Source organism: Mustelus asterias, unplaced genomic scaffold, assembly GCF_964213995.1.
Source record: "Mustelus asterias unplaced genomic scaffold, sMusAst1.hap1.1 HAP1_SCAFFOLD_42, whole genome shotgun sequence".
Classification (NCBI taxonomy): Eukaryota; Metazoa; Chordata; class Chondrichthyes; order Carcharhiniformes; family Triakidae; genus Mustelus; species Mustelus asterias.
Genome location: NW_027590119.1, coordinates 1,233,134 through 1,252,964, shown reverse-complemented (window position 1 = coordinate 1,252,964; position 19,831 = coordinate 1,233,134). Strand labels below are relative to the sequence as shown.

General features: G+C 43.9%; 6 protein-coding genes and 1 long non-coding RNA gene across 8 annotated transcripts in view; 3 read left to right on the top strand and 4 right to left on the bottom strand.

The window, feature by feature from the left end:
* Window positions 1–19,831, top strand: part of LOC144482803 (uncharacterized) — a 327,339-nt gene that overhangs the window by 77,675 nt on the left and 229,833 nt on the right. The window lies entirely within an intron of this gene.
* LOC144482781 (ER membrane protein complex subunit 4-like) overlaps window positions 1–19,831 on the bottom strand; it is a 174,157-nt gene that overhangs the window by 102,038 nt on the left and 52,288 nt on the right. The window lies entirely within an intron of this gene.
* The window catches only part of LOC144482778 (uncharacterized), a 298,466-nt gene that overhangs the window by 236,513 nt on the left and 42,122 nt on the right, over window positions 1–19,831 (top strand). The window lies entirely within an intron of this gene.
* LOC144482712 (uncharacterized) overlaps window positions 1–19,831 on the top strand; it is a 210,368-nt gene that overhangs the window by 148,903 nt on the left and 41,634 nt on the right. The gene's annotated exons all lie outside the window — the stretch shown is intronic.
* Window positions 1–19,831, bottom strand: part of LOC144482813 (uncharacterized) — an 80,061-nt gene that overhangs the window by 46,220 nt on the left and 14,010 nt on the right. The gene's annotated exons all lie outside the window — the stretch shown is intronic.
* Window positions 7,065–9,721, bottom strand: LOC144482689 (uncharacterized). Its single transcript, XM_078201530.1, has 3 exons — window positions 9,671–9,721; window positions 9,155–9,259; window positions 7,065–8,285 (listed from the first exon to the last, which is right to left on the bottom strand). The coding sequence occupies exon 3, from the start codon at window positions 8,166–8,168 to the stop codon at window positions 7,212–7,214; it is 957 nt and encodes a 318-aa protein (XP_078057656.1). The 5' UTR covers window positions 8,169–8,285; window positions 9,155–9,259; window positions 9,671–9,721; the 3' UTR covers window positions 7,065–7,211.
* On the bottom strand, window positions 15,661–18,242 carry LOC144482814 (uncharacterized). The gene is made up of 2 exons (XM_078201687.1): window positions 18,158–18,242; window positions 15,661–16,649 (listed from the first exon to the last, which is right to left on the bottom strand). The coding sequence occupies exon 2, from the start codon at window positions 16,306–16,308 to the stop codon at window positions 15,802–15,804; it is 507 nt and encodes a 168-aa protein (XP_078057813.1). The 5' UTR covers window positions 16,309–16,649; window positions 18,158–18,242; the 3' UTR covers window positions 15,661–15,801.

Sequence of the window (19,831 nt, the reverse complement as noted above, 5' to 3'; positions counted from 1 at the left end):
GATTACTGCTCTGTAACATATCACTGTGTAATCCAACAATTAATCCAGTTCTCCTGGATTACTGCTCTGTAACATATCACTGTGTAATCTAACAATTAATCCAGTTCCCCTGGATTTCTGCTCTGTTACATATCACTGTGTAATCCAACAATTAATCTAGTTCCCCTGGATTACTGCTCTGTTACATATCACTGTGTAATCCAACAATTAATCCAGTTCCCCTGGATTTCTGCTCTGTAACATATCACTGTGTAATCCAACAATTAATCCAGTTCCCCTGGATTTCTGCTCTGTAACATATCACTGTGTAATCCAACAATTAATCCAGTTCTCCTGGATTACTGCTCTGTAACATATCACTGTGTAATCTAACAATTAATCCAGTTCCCCTGGATTTCTGTTCTGTTACATATCACTGTGTAATCCAACAATTAATCCAGTTCCCCTGGATTTCTGCTCTGTAACATATCACTGTGTAATCCAACAATTAATCCAGTTCTCCTGGATTTCTGCTCTGTAACATATCACTGTGTAATCCAACAATTAATCCAGTTCTCCTGGATTACTGCTCTGTAACATATCACTGTGTAATCCAACAATTAATCCAGTTCTCCTGGATTACTGCTCTGTAACATATCACTGTGTAATCCAACAATTACTCCAGTTCCCCTGGATTACTGCCCTGTAACATATCACTGTGTAATCTAACAATTAATCCAGTTCCCCTGGATTACTGCTCTGTAACATATCACTGTGTAATCCAACAATTAATCCAGTTCTCCTGGATTTCTGCTCTGTTACATATCACTGTGTAATCCAACAATTACTCCAGTTCCCCTGGATTACTGCTCTGTAACATATCACTGTGTAATCCAACAATTAATCCAGTTCTCCTGGATTACTGCTCTGTAACATATCACTGTGTAATCCAACAATTAATCCAGTTCTCCTGGATTACTGCTCTGTAACATATCACTGTGTAATCCAACAATTACTCCAGTTCCCCTGGATTACTGCTCTGTTACATATCACTGTGTAATCTAACAATTAATCCAGTTCCCCTGGATTACTGCTCTGTAACATATCACTGTGTAATCCAACAATTAATCCAGTTCCCTGGATTACTGCTCTGTAACATATCACTGTGTAATCCAACAATTAATCCAGTTCCCCTGGATTACTGCTCTGTAACATATCACTGTGTAATCTAACAATTAATCCAGTTCCCCTGGATTACTGCTCTGTAACATATCACTGTGTAATCTAACAATTAATCCAGTTCCCCTGGATTACTGCTCTGTAACATATCACTGTGTAATCCAACAATTAATCCAGTTCTCCTGGATTTCTGCTCTGTAACATATCACTGTGAAATCCAACAATTACTCCAGTTCCCCTGGATTACTGCTCTGTAACATATCACTGTGTAATCCAACAATTAATCCAGTTCCCCTGGATTACTGCTCTGTAACATATCACTGTGTAATCCAACAATTAATCCAGTTCCCCTGGATTTCTGCTCTGTAACATATCACTGTGAAATCCAACAATTAATCCAGTTCTCCTGGATTTCTGCTCTGTAACATATCACTGTGTAATCCAACAATTAATCCAGTTCCCCTGGATTTCTGCTCTGTTACATATCACTGTGTAATCTAACAATTAATCCAGTTCCCCTGGATTACTGCTCTGTAACATATCACTGTGTAATCCAACAATTAATCCAGTTCCCCTGGATTACTGCTCTGTAACATATCACTGTGTAATCCAACAATTAATCCAGTTCTCCTGGATTTCTGCTCTGTAACATATCACTGTGTAATCTAACAATTAATCCAGTTCCCCTGGATTCCTGCTCTGTAACATATCACTGTGTAATCCAACAATTAATCCAGTTCCCCTGGATTCCTGCTCTGTAACATATCACTGTGTAATCTAACAATTAATCCAGTTCTCCTGGATTCCTGCTCTGTTACATATCACTGTGTAATCCAACAATTAATCCAGTTCCCCTGGATTTCTGCTCTGTAACATATCACTGTGTAATCTAACAATTAATCCAGTTCTCCTGGATTTCTGCTCTGTTACATTTCACTGTGAAATGGAACCCGCTCCTGCTGCAGTGAACACACAAATACAGCGAGGGAGCTCCCTCTTGTGGCGATGTGAGGTAAACGGCCTCTGCCTGGGAAATCACTGAATTCTCAGATGACTGAAGGATCCTGTTGGAGGATTGTGCTGCTGTATTTTTCTTATTCCTATTATTCTTATTTTAATATATTTTAATGCAGACGAATCTATTCTCATAACTGATATCAATCTCGGAAACAAATACAGACAAACTCATAGACACACAAATACTCAGAAAAATGCAGACACATACATATGATTCCAAGAATAAATTAGATATAGCTCTTGGGGCTAAAGGTGTGGGAAGAAGGGGGATCAGAATATTGAATTCGATGATCAGCCATGATCAAAATGAATGGCGGAGCAGGCTCGAAGGGCCGAATGGCTTACTCCTGCTTCTAGTTTCTATCTTTCTATAATCTCACACAAACACACACACAGCACACACAGATACACACTCATACATACACACGTTCAGACACACACACTATCTCAGACACTCTCACAAACACAGAGACAGACTGAGACCATGAAGGGTTGATGTCAGTCTCACTCCAAATAATCTGCTGGGCAAATTAAAACAACAGAAGCAAATCTGAAATTCAGTGTGTGAGTTTTATTGTGAAATGAAATAATGTATAAATATATCCCCATAGCTCAGGGTGGGAGTGGAATTGATGATTTGTCTGCTGTCTGAACAAATATTAAATTGTAGAGATTATAAAGTTTGAATTTTAATATCTAATGGTGTGAAGTATCTGGGAGCAGAGTGGGTGTGGTAAAGGCTGGAATACAAACTGGGGGAATGAGGGTGAAACTGCGGTGCAGAGTGAATGGTTCTTGTTGTAGGGAGGGATGGGAGGAGGGATAGAGAGAGGAATGGGGGGGGATGACATTCCAGAATGTCTTTCTCAGCCTTGAGATCCAGGGAAGTTTTCAGCATTAAAACAGAAAATGCTGACAATAAGAATCCACACTTTTCCAAGTACCAGTTGATTGTGCCCCAGATTATTGGTTTCATTTTTCTCCACCGCTGATGTTAAGATGATTGTTCTGTAATTTTTTGAACAGGGATGTAACATTTCCAATCTCTCAGCCTTTTTGCACCACAACTCTATGAGAAGGATTGGAAGATTGTGGCCAGAGCCTCCACAAGCTCCATGTGAAGGGCAGTGTGTGTCAGAGTGCAGCAGTCCCTCAATGTCAGACTGCAGTGTCAGCCTAGATAATGTGCTCAGCTTGATGAGTATTTCCTGTTGTTATTGATGTGGATCATTCAGAAACAATGGACTCTGATGATGTCATCCAGTCCTGCTGTGATGATGTCATAGAGACTATTACATCACAGCGGAGCCTTAGTGGTGAAAACAGTTTTGTTCCAGACGGCAGCAAGTCCATTACTGATAGATCAGCAAATAGAAATACTGGGTCACAGAGCACAATATTAGGATGGATGGCCAAAACCTTGTTTGGAGAGACAGACCTGAACAAACACCTTTAATCTGGACAGTTAGGGAGGGAGTTTCAGAATCTCATATCCAGGCCTTGTTCCATTCACTCAAAATATTTTACAGAAATTGATAAGTTATAATGATCAGGAAGGTTTGAAAAGCATTAATCTCTTCTCTTTGGAACAATGTTGACCCCATTTTCTGTCTCAATCTGTTTCTCTTTGTCTCAGTTTACGAACTTCCATCCCATTCACTCTCACCGTCTCTTTTCCCCATTTACTTTGCTCCCTCTATTCACTTGCTCTCTGTCTGTAATAATCACAGTGGCTGCCGGTGATTCTCTGACTACAATCAGATAAGAAATTAATCCGAAGTGTGCAGTCCCACCCAGCTGCACAACAATGGAGAGGCACTGGAGGAAGATGGTTTGGTCAATGGTGTCAATAACTGCAGACTGGCTGAGAAGCACAGTGACAGATAGCTTACCTCAGTCATATTCACACAGTAATTTGAGACTTTGGTAAGAGCTGGTTTAATACTGTGCGAAAGACAAATGTAATCGGAGGGATTCACACAGGGAATTTCAGGACATATGGGCAGAGATTTGGGAGACGACAGGGATTTTGGAAGTTGTAATGAGAGATGGGCAGGAGGGGAACAAAGACACTGGGGTCAAGGATGGACTCGTGGGAGGAAGGGAAGCAACAGAGGCAGCTTTTTAAATTTCATCTATGGGACATGGATGTTGTTGCATGGCCAGCATTTATTGCAAGTTGCCCTTGAGAAGGTGGTGGTGAGCTGCCTTCTTGAACAACTGAGTGGCTTGCTCGGCCATTTTAGAGTCAACCACACTGCTGTGGCTCTGGAGTCCCATGTAGGCCAGACCAGGCAAGGACGGCAGATTTCCTTCCATAAAGGACATCATTAAACCAGATGGGTTTTTACGACAATTGTTTCACGGTCATCAGTAAATTCTTAATTCCAGATATGTTTTATTGAATTCAAATTTCACCATCTGCCCTGGCGGGATTCAAACCTGGTACCCAGAACATTAGCTGAGTTTCTGGATTAACCGTCTAGTGTTAATACCACTAGGCCATCACCTCCCCTCAATCTTAGTGACTGAAGTCGGGAATGGGTTAATGAACTTTGTCACACTTAAGGATTAAGACCCAAACTCTGTGATTTTGTTGAGAAGACTGCAGAGTTCATGTTTTCGTCAGAGTTCGGTGTTTTTCATGTCTGTACCAGATAAGAGGAACAGCTATTCTTGTTATTAAGAAATGCGATTAACCCAGCTCGAAATAAGCTAAACAGTCTCCATTTTTATGTACCTTTGTTTAACACGATGGAGTTGACATGTATGCCGTCTGTCTTTGAATCACCATAGATTCATATATATATTCATCATACGTTATTCATCTTATCCTGATATAAAGTATTATACAAACTTGTATGTAGATTAGTTAACTTGTTTGTGCAAAACCTGTGATGTTGTTTCAAGGATATAAATGACGAACAATCGTGGCCTTGGAGATCGAACAAACTACGCAGAGGAAGATACTGCTGATGCAACAAGAATCTCACCATGAACAATGACAGACATCTTAGAGAATTGCAATGTAATGAGGGCGGGGCCCGGGACATATATAAATTCTGTTCTTACTTGTGTTCGATGAGAAGGCTGGGGGTCCACTGTTAGGAACCTCACTTCTCCCACAATTGTGAAAATAAACACTGCATTTTGAACCACAAATAGTGTCAGAGGTTTTTTACCTACAACAGTGACAAAGAAGCTCCATGCGCTCCTCACACTTGTTGTTGGAGGTGAGGATGGAGAAGACAAAGGAGAGGGAGAGCCCTTCAAAAGGATCCAAAGTGAACATAGAACATAGAAAAGCTACAGCACAAACAGGCCCTTCGGCCCACAAGTTGTGCCGAACAATTTCCTTACCTTCTAGGCTCATCTATAACCCTCTTTCTTACTAACCTCCATGAACCTATCCAAAAGTTTCTTAAAAGACTCAATTGAATCCGCTTCCACCACCACTACCGGCAGCCGATTCCACGCACCCGCCACCCTCTGAGTGAAACACTTACCCCGAACATCTCCTCTGTACCTACTCCCCAGCACCCTAAACCTGTGGCCTCTCGTGACAACCATTTCAGCCCTGGGTAAAAGCATCTGAGAATCCATTCTATCAATACCCCTCAACATCTTATACACCTCTATCAGGTCACCTCTCATCCTTCGCCTCTCCAAGGAGAAAAGACCTAGCTCTCTCAACCTATCCTCAAAAGGCATACCACTTAATCCTGGCAACATCCTCGTAAATCTCCTCTGCACCCGTCCTATGGCTTCCACATCCTTTCTGTAATGAGGCGACCAGAACTGGGCACAGTACTCCAGTTGGGGTCTGACCAGGATCCTATACAGCTGCAGCATTATCTCCCGATTTCTAAACTCAATTCCTCTATTGATGAAGGCCAGTATTCCATACGTCTTCTTAACCACAGCCTCTACCTGTGACGCTGCTTTGAGCGTCCTATGAACCCGGACCCCAAGATCCCTCTGTTCTTCCACACTGCCAAGCGTCTTACCCTTAATATTATATTCTTCCATCCTATTCGACCGACCAAAATGACCCACCACTCACTCATCTGGGTTGAAGTCCATCTGCCATTTCTCTGCCCAGTCTTGCATCTTTTTCTATGTCTCGTTGCAACTGTTGACATCCCTCTACACTATCCGTAACATCTCCAACCTTTGTGTCATCAGCAAACTTGCCAACCCATCCTTCCACTTCCTCATCCAGGTCATTTATAAAAATCACAAAGAGCAAGGGTCCCAGAACAGATCTCTGGGGCACCCCACTGGTGACCGACCTCCACTCTGAAAAAGACCCATCTAGAACCACCCTTTGCCTTCTGTGAGCAAGCCAGTTCTGAATACACAAAGCAACATCACCTTGTATCCCTTGCCCCTTCACTTTCTCCATAAGCCTTGCATGGGGCACCTTATCAAACACCTTACTGAAATCCATATAAACCACATTTACCGCTCTTCCGCCATCTAAGTGTCTAGTCACATCTTCAAAAAACTCAATCAGACTCGTAAGGAATGATCTGCCTCGGACAAAGCCATGCTGGCTACTTCTGACCATACTATTCCTTTCCAAATGTTCATAAATCCTGCCTCTCAGGATCTTCTCCATCAACTTACCTACCACTGAGGTTAGACTCACCGGTCTATAATTTCCTGGGCAATTTCTTCTCCCTTTCTTGAATAACGGAACCACATCCGCCATCCTCCAATCCTCCGGAACCTCTCCCGTCTCCATTGATGACGCAAAGATCATCGCCAGAGGATCAGCAATCTCTTCCTCACCTCCCACAGTAACCTGGGGTACATCCCATCCGGTCCCGGCGATTTATCTAACTTAAGTGAGTTAGAGACATTAAATAGATGCAACACAGTGTGTTCAATATAAAAATAGTAATATAAAACTGATTTATTTGACCTTTATCCACAATATTAGCCCAAACAACTGGCTGGAATTTATTGACATCATCCAATAGACCCCAACGAACATAATCCTGGATGTCATTGACAGCAAAATTCAATCATTGTCATTGTTTGTGAGCTTGTTGGTGTCTCATCAATACAGAAAAATAAGCAAATCCCTTCCCACATTCAGCACATGTGAATGGCCTCTCCCCAGTGTGCACTCGCTGGTGCATCAGAAGTTTGGATGAGGAAGGGAATCCCTTCCCACACTCAGAGCAGATGAATGGTCTCCCCCCAGTTTGAACACACTGGTGTGTCAGAAGGACGGATGACTGAGTAAACCCTTTGCTACACTCAGGGCAGGTGAACAGCCTCTCCCCAGTGTGAATTTGCTGGTGCACAGTCAGATGAGATGATCGCTTGAATGCAGACCCACAGTGAGAGCATCTGAACGGTCTCTCATCAGTGTGAACAGGTTGATGCTGCATCAAGTCCTGGGAACTTTTAAAGTGTTTTCCACAGTCTGGACATGTAAAAGGTCTCTCATCAGTGTGAACTCGCTGGTGTGTCAGCAGTTTGTATTGCTGAGTAAATCCTTTCCCACACATGGAACAGGTGAATGGCCTCTCATTGCTGTGAACACGTTGATGGTGCATCAGTTCCCCAGAACATTTGTAACACTTCCCACAGTCTGAGCATTTAAATGGTCTCTCCTCAGTGTGAACTCGCTGGTGATTCAACAGGGTAGATGACTGAATGAATCCCTTCCCACACACAGAACGGGTGAACGGCCTTTCCCCAGTGTGAAGTCGCTGATGTGTCAGAAGGTAGGATTGACGAGTGAATCCCTTCCCACATTTGAAGCAGGTGAACGGTTTCTCCCCAGTGTGACTGAGCCAATGACTTTCCAGGCCAGACGGGGATTTGAATCCCTTCCCACAATCCCTGCATTTCCACGGTTTCTTCCTGGATTGACTGCATTTGTGTTTCAACAGGTCAGATGATTGGCTGAAGCCTCGTCCACACACAGAACACGTGTATGGATTTTCCCCACTGTGAACGGTGCTTGTTCCTTCCATGTTCAAAATCAAATGATATTCAGGTTATGATACATTGGAAAACTCCACCAGGTTGTGATGTGATGTTTCGTTTCAATTTCCCGACTGCAAATCCTGCTCTTCTAAAACCCTGTATAACTGTTTCAAAACAAAAAAAAAGGGAGTGAGAGAGAACTCATAAAAACACAGGCAGTTTGTGAAATTGAACTGAATTAATCTGGTCATTTGTACGTCCGTCACTGGGAAAAAGTGACAATGAAAACTGCTGGATTGTTGTAAAAATGCACCTTATTCACTGATATCCTTCGGAGAAGGGAACCTGCCACACGGTCTGGGTCTACAGAAGACTGTCTCCACTAATTTCAAAACTGTTCCTGAACACCAAGGTCTGGGTCATTTGTGTACATTAGGAAGAGCAGGGTGTTAACACCAGTTCCTGAGGAACTCCCAAACATCCATTAACCAATATTTCATGAGTTTCCTGTCCCGTGGACAATTTTGTGTCAATGTTGTTACTGTCCCTTTCATTCCACGAGTCATAACTTTGTTCCTAAGTCTGTTGTGCAGCAATTTATCTAATGCCTTTTGGAAGTCCATGTTCACCATATTAATAGCATTATCCTCAACACTGGTGTCTGTAACCTCATCAAAAAACAGGTTAAGCAGGTTAGTTCCCTTCACAAATCCATGCTGGCTTTCCTTATTAACCCACATTTACTCAGGTGACTATTAAATTTGTCCTCAATTATTGTTTCAGGAATTTTCCCGATCGCCAAGATTAAACTGACTATAGTTTCTGGGATTATCTTCACACCAGTTATTGGCCACCCACCTAATCTGCACATCTTTAGACTGTGGGAGGAAATATGGGGGAGGACATGCAAACTCCACACAATCACCCGAGGCTGGAATCGAACCTGGGTCTCTGGCGTTGTGTTGCAGTAATGCTTAACCACTGTGCCACCCCAGAAATCTGAAATCTTTCCCAACAGACAGAGCAGACAAACCTTTGACCTTTCACATTCAAAAGCTGATGATATTCAGATTCTAAAGAACGGGATGGCTGCCAGATGTGATGTGATCTTCGGTTTGAATTTTCCAATTGTCGTATTCTGTAAATCAAGATTACAAAACAAAAATCACTGTTAATCCAGGACAGAAATTTAGAAGAGATAAATATTTCTCTTGGGTTGAGTTTTCTGTGTGTAAATCCTCCCCTTCTCACTCCCTGTAAAAGGAGTTTCCAAAGTCCATCACTGTCAGTCCAGGAGAGAAATTCACAACATTCTCTCCTCCTGCTGGCAGGGAGCAGCGCGCATGCGCACTCCTGCACATCGCCCCAAAGATGGTGGCCGTTAACCCGGGTTTGTTACCGAGCGAAGCGGCGCGGAGCAGCTGTTGCCCCAGAGATACAGATGCGGGACCGTTAGCACCTTATGCTGCTTTCAGATCCATTACGAGTGCTTATGAAGCTTCTCCATCCACCCACCAGCTCTATCTCTCCGGCCACGCCGGAAACTCACCGTCTGTGAATCGGCCAAAGCTCATCCACACTGCGCATGTACTCAATATTCTGTGATTGACGGCAGCTCCGGACCAATAGGAAGAGGGGGTAGGACTGGAGGACCGAGCGGAAGCGGCTGGTCCTCCAACCAATCGGAGTGAATGAGGGGCGGGGCTGGAGGACTGAGCGGGAGCGGTTGGTCCTCCAACCAATCGGAGTGAATGAAAGGCGGGGCTGAGCCCGGATCTCCCTCATTGGTTGAAACTCTGCATCATTGTGAAGGCTGCTTTGTGTCAAAGTCCAGGAGAAAACTGGACCTTTCTGTTTGTGGCTTTACTCACCTGAAGAAGGGGCTTGGAGCTCCGAAAGCTTGTGTGGCTTTTGCTACCAAATAAACCTGTTGGACTTTAACCTGGTGTTGTTAAACTTCTTACTGTGCGGAGCAAACAGATCAACATTTGTCACTGAGATGGGTTCATTCAACACAGACAGCAGGGATTAATTCAACAATTAAGCGCAGCAATTATTTATCTTTGAACTCATCCCTTGGAGAACAGAATTTCAATTTGAATGCACAATTTGATTTATTATTGTCACATGTATTAGCACAGTAAGAAGTGCTGCATTTGTACAGGGCATTGGTGAGGCCGCAGCTGGAATACTGTGTGCAGTATTGGTCCCCTTATTTGGGGAAGGATATATTGGCCTTGGAGGGAGTGCAGGGAAGGTTCACCAGGTTGATACCAGAGATGAGGGGTGTTGATTATGAGGAGAGACTGAGCAGATTGGGTTTGTATTCGTTGGAATTTAGAAGGCCGAGGGGGGAATCTTATAGAGACCTATAAGATAATGAAGGGGCTGGATAGGGTAGAGGTGGAGAGATTCTTTCCACTTAGAAAGGAAACCAGAACTAGAGGGCATAGCCTCAAAATAAAGGGGTGTCAGTTTAGGACAGAGTTGAGGAGGAACTTCTTCTCTCAGAGGGTGGTGAATCTCTGGAATTCTCTGCCCACTGAAGTGGTGGAGGCTATCTCGTTGAATATGTTTAAATCACGGATAGATGGATTCCTGATCGGTAAGGGAATTAGAGGTTATAGGGATCAGGCGGGTAAGTGGAACTGATCCACTTCAGATCAGCCACGGTCTTATTGAATGGCGGGGCAGGCACGAGGGGCTAGATGGCCTACTCCTGCTCCTATTTCTTATGTTCTTAAGTCTCACAACACCAGGTTAAAGTCCAACAGGTTTATTTGGTAGCAAAAGCCACAAGCTTTCGGAGCGCTGCTCCTTCATCAGGTAAGTGGGAGTTCTGTTCACAAACAGGGCATATAAAGACAGAAACTCAATTTACAAAATAATGGTTGGAATGCGAGTCTTTACAGGTAATCAAGTCTTAAAGGTACAGACAATGTGAGTGGAGAGGGGGTCAAGCACAGGTTAAAGAGATGTGTATTGTCTCCATCTTGTAAATTTTGGAAATTGAATTTGTGTCTTTATATGCCCTGTTTGTGAACAGAACTCCCACTTACCTGATGAAGGAGCAGCGCTCCAAAAGCTAGTGGCTTGTGCGACCAAATAAACCTGTTGGACTTTAACCTGGGGTTGTGAGACTTCTTACAGCGTGGAGCAAACAGCTCAACATTTGTCACTGAGATGTGGGAACATCAAACAATTCACAAACAATTCAAGAGCTAAATTAAAGGAATAACCGTGCAGACAGGTTAAAACAAGGGAGAGAGTCCCTGGTTTCAATTAATGAACTGACAGGAGGTTTAGGACAAGTTAGAGAGAAGTTTAATACTGTCATCAAAGAACAAAGAACAATACAGCACAGGAACAGGCCCTTCGGCCCTCCAAGCCTGCGCCGCTCATGTGCCCACTAGACCATTCTTTTGTATCCCTCTATTCCCAGTCTGTTCATGTGGTTATCTAGATAAGTCTTAAACAATCCCAGTGTGTCTGCCTCAATCACCTTGCTTGGCAGTGCATTCCAGGCCCCCACCACCCTCTGTGTAAAATACGTCCCCCTGACATCTGTGTTGAACCTTGCCGAACCTGTGCCCCCTTGTGTTCGTCACCTCTGACCTGGGAAAAAGCTTCCCACTGTTCACTCTATGCCCTTCATAATTTTATACACAATTTTATATTATTCAGGAACGACTGATTTCAAAGACAATCTCTTTGGGTGGGGGGGGTGGGGGGGGGGGGAGGGAGAAGGGGGTGGAGGGAGAAGGGGGTGTATGAATTCAAAGTGGCTAAAAGATGCAAGGTTTCTACGTTGGACAATCACATTAAAATCTAACAGATGCGGGTGTGAAATGGTGTTAGCTGGGAAGAGCATGATCAGTTTATTGCACCAGGAAGCCTTAAAATCAGATTGATTTGTGTTTCACAACTGATTTTGGACGGCACGGTGGCACAGTAGTTAGCACTGCTGCCTCACAGCACCAGGGACATGGGTTCAATTCTTGGCTTGGGTCACTATCGATGTAGAGTCTGCACATTCTCCCTGTGCGGGTTTTCTCTGGATGCTCTGGTTTTCTTGTGCTGGTTTGGTGCATTGACTATGCTAAATTCTCCTTCAGTGTCCCCGAATAGGTGCCGGAGTGTGGCGACTGGGGAATTTTCACTGTAACTTCATTGCAGTGTTAATGTAAGCCTACTTGTGACACTAATAAAAAAGAACTTTAAAACTAATATTCCTGCTGGAGAGTCACATGAGAAAGTCTGTTATCTAACACCTCAAGTGCACAAAACAGAGAAAGATCCCAAATGTAAGAAACTGTGCAATCATTTGTAAATATATTTTACATGTTGACATTGTAACAGTCAGCTTCCACCACATTGAAGTCAGTGGAAGGGGAGAAATGGTTAAAGGTTCCATATAGAAATGTAACTTGATGTGTCCAAGATTATGAGGGGCATGGACAGGGTGCAGAGGGAGCAGCTGTTCCCCTTAGTTGAACAGTCAGTTACGAATGGACACAAGATAAAAGTGGGGGGTTGGAGGTTTAAGGGGGATTTGAGGAAAAACTTTACCCAGTGGGTGGTGACAGTCTGGAATGCACTGCCTGAGAGGGTGGTGGAGGCGGGATGCCTCACATCCTTCAAAAAGTACCTGCATGAGTGCCTGGCCATAACATGGGTTAAGTGCTGGCAAGTGGGATTAGGTGGGCAGGTCAAGGCCTTTCATGCATCAGTGCAGACTCGATGGGCCAAAGCGCCTCTTCTGCACTGTAGTAATCTGTGATTCTGTTACCATTATCTTACATTGGTAGATTCACAAATGTTACACTAACATTTTGAAACTTAAACCTGCCATTTTACTCAGTCAGGAACAGATCCCAGTTTTACACCAATCTCTGATTTGACAGCCCGTTTCCATTCTTCACTGTAGTTCTTCCTGACTCTAAAACACATTGTAAAGGAGTTTCTGTTCCGTGTCCAGGAGCTCAGAGTCACGGAAGAGAGCGGCTGGGACACATCTCTCACGCACCTCAGGATTAACCCACAGGGGACTTTGCTGTCAGTGAAGAGAGATGAGATAAAGATAAAGTGGGGAGTGGGCCCACTTGTGCTTCAGCGGGGGAGGGATAAACAAATGAATTCCATCCCACAGTCCCCACATTTCCATGGTTTCCCCCCAGCTTGACTGTGCTTTTATCTTGTGTCCCCTGGTAACTGACTATTCAACTAAGGGAACAGCTCTCCCTCTGCATCCTGTCCATGCCCCTCTTTCTTCAGGTGGCGATGCCGGCGTTGGACTCAGGTAAACACAGTAAGAAGTTTAACAACACCAGGTTAAAGTCCAACAGGTTTATTTGGTAGCAAACGCCACTCATTTCTTCAGCCAGAGAGTGGTGAATCTGTGGAACTCTTTGCCACAGAAGGCTGTGGAGGCCAGGTTATTGAGTATCTTTAAGACAGAGATAAATAGATCCTTGATTAACAAGGGGATCAGGGGTTATGGGGAAAAAGCAGGAGAATGGGGATTAGAAAAGTATCAGCCATGATTGAATGGCGGAGCAGACTCGATGGGCCGAGTGGCCTAATTCTGCTCCGATGTCTTATGGTTTGAAAGACAGACCAAAGTGTTGTTTGTCCCTCTCAGTGTGACCCTGAAGGACTGTGTCCAGGTTGAAGTTCTCTTCCTGCCATATGATCCTCCCCCAGATTATCCTTTCTGAACTCCAGCCTTGTGTTGTTAAACACTCAGGTGGGAAAGACAAAAATATACAATAGGTTTAAACAAAACTCAGTTACTTGACAGTCTCCATTCCAGTTCTTGGGATTGTTAATATCAGCAGGAACAAATTCCAACTGTCAGAATTAACATGGTTCAGTCCCGGCTGTGATTAACAGCAGCAATTACAGCAGAATCCCTGACTCAGTGACAAAGAAGCTCCATGAGTCCTCATACTTGCTGTTGAGGTGACGATGGAGGAGACAGTGGAGGAGGGGAGCCCTTCAAAAGGAACTAACCTGTGTTAGAGAAATTATAAACATTCATCAAACCGTATTTCACACATCGCCGGTTTATTTGACTTTTAACCCACAATATAAGCTCTACAACTGGGCTGGGGCTGATTAACATCAGCAGAAACAGGTGCCAATGAGAACGGTTCAGTCCTGTGTGTGATTAACAGCAAATCCAGTCACTCATGAACTTGCTGGTGTTTCAGCAGCTGAGATAACGGAGTAAATTCCTTCCCACACACAGAGCAGGTTAACAGTCTCTCCCCAGTGTGAACCTCGCTGGGTGTTTCAGCAGGATAGATGACTGAGTGAATCCCTTCCCACACTCAGAACAGATAAACAGCCTCTCCCCATTACGAATTTGCTGGTGCTTCAGCAGATTGGATGAATCAGTGAATCCTTTTCCACACTCAGAGCAGGTAAAAGCTCTCTCCCCAGTGTGAACTTGCTGGTGATTCAGCAGGATAGATGAACTAGTGAATTCCTTCCCACACTCAGGGCATGTGAATGGCCTCTCCCCTGTGTGAACACACTGGTGTGTCAACAAGATGGATGAGGCAGTAAATCCCTTCACACACTTATGGCAGGAAGAAGGCCTCTCCCCAGTGTGGGTCCACTTCTGTTTCAGCATGGGCGGGGGAATGAACAAATGAATCCCTTCCCACAATCCCCACATTTCCATGGTTTCCCCCAGCTTGACTGTGCTGGTGTCTTGACAGGCCAGGTGACTGGCTGGATCCTTGTCCACTCACAGAACACATGTACGGTTTCTCCCCACTGTTAACCGTGCTTTCCCCTTCCATGTTCAAATTACATTAATATTCAGATTACAATTATTTAGACAATAGCGTCAGATGCTGCTGCGATGTTTTGTTTGAGTTTTTTGCCTTCCACCACTGAGCTTCTGAAGTCCTGTGAAAAAAATGTCCAAAGTTAAAGATTGATCAAAGACAAATATTTTTCTTAGTTTAGGTTTACGATGTGTAAATCCTGCCCCTCTAAGTCCATTTGAAAGGAGTTTCCAAAATCCATCACAGCGAGTCCAGGATAGAAATTCACAACATTCCCTCACAGGGACAGTGATGATCGTTAACTGAAAAAGGTAAGAATTAGGAGCAGGAGTCGGCGATTCAGCCCCTCAAGCCTGCTCCGCCATTCAATCTGATCATGGCTGATCTCACCTCTGTCTCAATTCCACTTGGGAAGGTCCACCTGATGTTCCAGATAGATTGGAAGAAACAGATTTTATAATAACTAATTGGAAATGAGGGAAGGAAGCACAATATCTGTTACGAGGGAGATCAGTGTAAGCTGTACAAATAGAAAAGGTCAGATAACTGGATGGAGAATAAACGCTGTGTTTGATTTTATTCAACAGGGACAAAATGTGGATGGTCACCGTGTTCCTGGACTGTGTCCAGCCTGAAGTTCTGTTCCTGCCGTACAATCCTCCCCCAGATTGTCCTTTTTGTGCCCCAGACAGGTGATGTTAAACACTCAGGTGGGAAAGATAAAAATCTAAAACAATAGGTTCAAAACAAAGCTGGTTTATTGGACATATAACCAGAATATAAAACTTCAGTTAAATTATTTTCAGCAGAAGGAAACGCTAACTGTCAGGATGAACATGGTTCAGTTCTGGATGTGATTAACAGCAGAATCTAATCCCTGCAGTCATTTGTGAAGCCGCTGGTGTCTCACCAGGTGGGGTGACTGAGTGAATCCCTTCCCACACATGGAGCAGTTCAACAACTTCTCCCCAGTGTGAACTCGCCGGTGTCTCAGCAGATGGGATGAATGGATGAATCCCTTCCCACACTCAGAGCAGGTGAACGGCTTTTCCCCAGTGTGAACTCGCTGGTGTGCCAGCAGGTGGGCTGACTGACTGAATCTCTTCCCACAGTCAGAGCAGGTGAATGGCCTCTCTCCAGTGTGAACTCGCTGGTGTATCCTGAGATCGGATGATTGAATGAATGCCTTCTCACACGTGGAGCAGGTGAATGGTCTTTCCTCATTGTGAGTGGTTTGGTGTCTCAGAAGGTCGGATGACCGAGTGAATCCCTTCCCGCACATGGAGCAGAGGAATGGTCTCTTCCCAGTGTGAGTGTGTTGATGATATTCCAGCCGAGATTGGTATTTGAATCCCTTCCCACAGTCTCCACATTTCCATGGTTTCTCCATGGTGCCAGTGTCATTGTCTCTCTCCAGGTTGGATGATCAGTTGAAGCCTCAACCACACATAGAACACGTGTACAGTTTCTCCTCGCTGCGAATGGGGTGATGTTTTTTTCAGGCTGTGTAACTGGTTAAAGCTCTTTCCACAGTCAGCTCACTGGAACACTCTCACTTGGATGTGTGTGTGTGTCTTGGTGCTTTTCCAGTCACACTGATGTTTGAACAGAAAAGCATTTTTCCTTCCACATTGAACAGCCGATGATATTCAGGTCCTGATGAATTGTGTCACTCTGAAGATCTTAAAAATTATTTTTTTTCCTATCTGTAAATCCTCCTCTTCGAACATCCTGTGGAAACAGTTTATATAGAATTACACAGAATATATAGAACAGAAACTGGCCATTTGGCCCAGTCAGTCTCTGCTGTTGTTGATACTCCACAAGCATCTCCTTCCATTCCACCTCCCTCAGCTCAGTCTTTCACTTTCTCATTCTATTCTTTTCCCTCTTATCCACTCATCTCGTTTCATTTTGAAAGGTTTTTTGCCACAACTATTTCCTGTAGTAGCGAGTTCCACATTGTAGCTGCTCTGATAAACACATTTCTCCTTATTTCCCCTATTGGATTTGTCTGTGACGATCTTACATTTCTGGCCCCTCATTTTGGATGATTCTACTTATTTATTTATTAGTGTCACAAGTAGGCTTACATTAACACTGCAATTAAGTTACTGTGAAAAGCCCCGCGTCGCCACACTCTAACCATGGTTCGGATACACTGAGGGAGAAGTTAGCATGGCCAATGCACCTAATCAGCACGTCTTTCGGACTGTGGGAGGAAACCCATGGAGAACGTGCAGACTCCGAACAGGCAGTGACCCAAGCTGGGAATTGAACCCAGGTCTCTGGCGCTGTCAGGCAGCAGTGCTAACCACTGTGCCACCCATTCTCCCACACAAGGAAACATTCTATCCACATCGACAGTGTTCCCACATGGCAGACTGGGCAGAAACATCAAATCTCAAGAGATCCAAGAGCAAGTTACATTTTGGATACAAAATTGCAGGAAATGCTAAAATGGGTATTTTTTGTGATGGAAGATGATGACACAGTGGTAATATCACAGGACTAGTAATCCAAAGGCCCAGGCTAATATTCTGGGGACCCAGAAACCATCCGAAACCTCCATGGGCTGCTGTGGTTAGGGAAGACAGATTGTCATCACCTTCTCAAAAGTATTCAGCAATGATAATAAATGTCAGTGACACCTGCATTCTGTAATATATGAAAATGAAAAGAGCTGCAGCCTGTTTCCAGTAATTCAGTTTTATTAGTGTGCTAACATGACTAAAATATATGATCTAAGTCATACACGAGGTCATACAATTACTCACTGATAGGATTCACTTGGTCAGTTCCTATGTGATTGCAGAGGTAGGTTTCTGCAGTTCTTGCCACTGCTTTGTGAACTCTTGATTCTCCACCAATTCGCACTTTCCTTCTTTCTATGGAGGATCTGTGCACTTGGATTTACATATTATTTGGTTCCTAACTTCATTTATTTGCCCCGCCGCCCTAATCCCCACATCATAGCAGAATAATTAATTTGGACAGTAGATGGTGGGTACTTTACCCAGAGTTCTCCGCGGCGGTGGATGTCCCCTATCCAGGGCAGTGCGCAAACGCAATAGCGCTCTGTATTCGGAGCATGCGCAGCAATGGCCACGGAGTGTTTGTTGTTCGTCGTATCTCCAAACGGGTAAGAATATGGTGACCTAGAGGGAGCGATAGTGCCAACCGTGGAACGGGGAATGTTTCGAAACACGTGGTGAAAGCCTCAAACCCCAAATACTGACCTGAAGGTCCCGTGTCTGCAGCTCCGTGTCTGTTTCCCGGGACAAAGCCGCAGTTAACAACCGCCATCTTGTTCCAACGGGGAATGGCGCGCATGCGTGACCCCCTTGGTGACGCAATAGAGGGCGGGGCTTCAGTGTCTGTTTCCAATGAGGTCCGAGTTCCCGCAGAGTCACAGGAACCAATAGAAAGTGTTAACGTTTATTTATTAGTGTCACAAGTAGGATTACATTAACACTGCAATGAAGTTACTGTGAAAATCCCCTCGTCGCCACACACCGGCGCCTGTTCAGGTACACTGATGGCAATCTGGGTGGTCCTTTTGGCAAGTGGTGTGCCACAGGAATCACTGCTGGGAACTGAACAGTTTACAATATATAAAAGTGACTTTGATGAAGGGATTGCAGCAATGATTGCCAAATTTGATGATCACACAAGATAAACCATAGAAACATTGAATATGTACCGTGCAGAAGGAGGCCATTTGGCCCATAAGGTCTGCCCTGACTCTCCAAAAGAGCACCTTACCCAGGCCCACCGCCAGCCCTATCCCAATAATGCCACATATTTCATCATGGTTAGTCTACCTAACCTACATATCTTTGTACACTAAGCATAGCCAATCTACTATAAGCAGGAAAATAAGTCGTAAAGATGACACAAGGAGACTACAAAAATATACACAAAGGATAAGTGAGTGGGTAAAAAACTGGTAAATGGAGTAGAATTGGGCAACTGTGAAATGTCCACTTTGGCAGGAAGAATAAAAGATAAACTTATCTAAATGGTGAGAGATTGCAGAGCTCTGAGGTGCAGAGAGACCTTTGTGTCCCAGTGCATGAATCACAGAAGGCTCTTATACAGGCAGGGCAAGTAATTAGGAAAGCTAATAGCATGTTACCATTTATTGTGAGGGAGTTGATTGCAAAAGTAGCAAGGTTATGCTTCATTTGTGCAGGGCATTGGTGAGACCACGTTTAGAGTATTGTGTACAGTATTGGTTACCTTATTAAAGGAAGGATGTCAATATGTTGGAAGCAGTTCAGAGAAGGTTTAACAGACTAATAGCAGCAATGGGTGTATTGTCTTGTAAGGAAAGTTTGAACAGACATGGCTTGTATCCAGTAGAGTTTAGAATACCAAGAGGAGACTTGACTAAACCATTATAAGATCCTGAGGTGTCTTGACAAGGTGGTTGTGAAGAGGCTGTTTCCTCCTGTGAGAGAACTTAGAAACAGGGGTCACTGTTTAAAAATAAGGAGTCGCCCGTTTAAACCAGAGATCAGGCGAAATTCTTTCACTCAGAGGGTTGCGAGTCTGAAACTGTCTTTCTGAAAAAGTAGTGGAAGCAGAACCTTTGAATATTTTTAAGGCAGAGGTGGATAGATTCTTGGTAAGCATGGGGGTGATAGATTATCAGAGGTAAGCATGATGCAGATTTGAGGTTACCATCAAATCAGCCACAGTCTTAATAAATGGTGAAGGGGCTGAACGGCCCACTTCAGCACCTTGTTCATATGTTCATAAAAAACATTCTGGTTTAGTTAAGAACATTCCCTTTCCTTTTGTGAGGACTTTGTTGGTAATTTTAGCTTATTTTAGTTTGATTGGATCACATATTTGGAAGAACAGAGGGTGGGAATGTTGCACAGAAACTAGGTATATCTGTTCTGAAT

Coding starts and splice junctions, on each gene's coding strand:
- LOC144482814 (XM_078201687.1), bottom strand. CDS start 16,308: ATGGAGAAACCATGGAAATGTGGAGACTGTGGGAAGGGATTCAAATAC.
- LOC144482689 (XM_078201530.1), bottom strand. CDS start 8,168: ATGGAAGGAACAAGCACCGTTCACAGTGGGGAAAATCCATACACGTGT.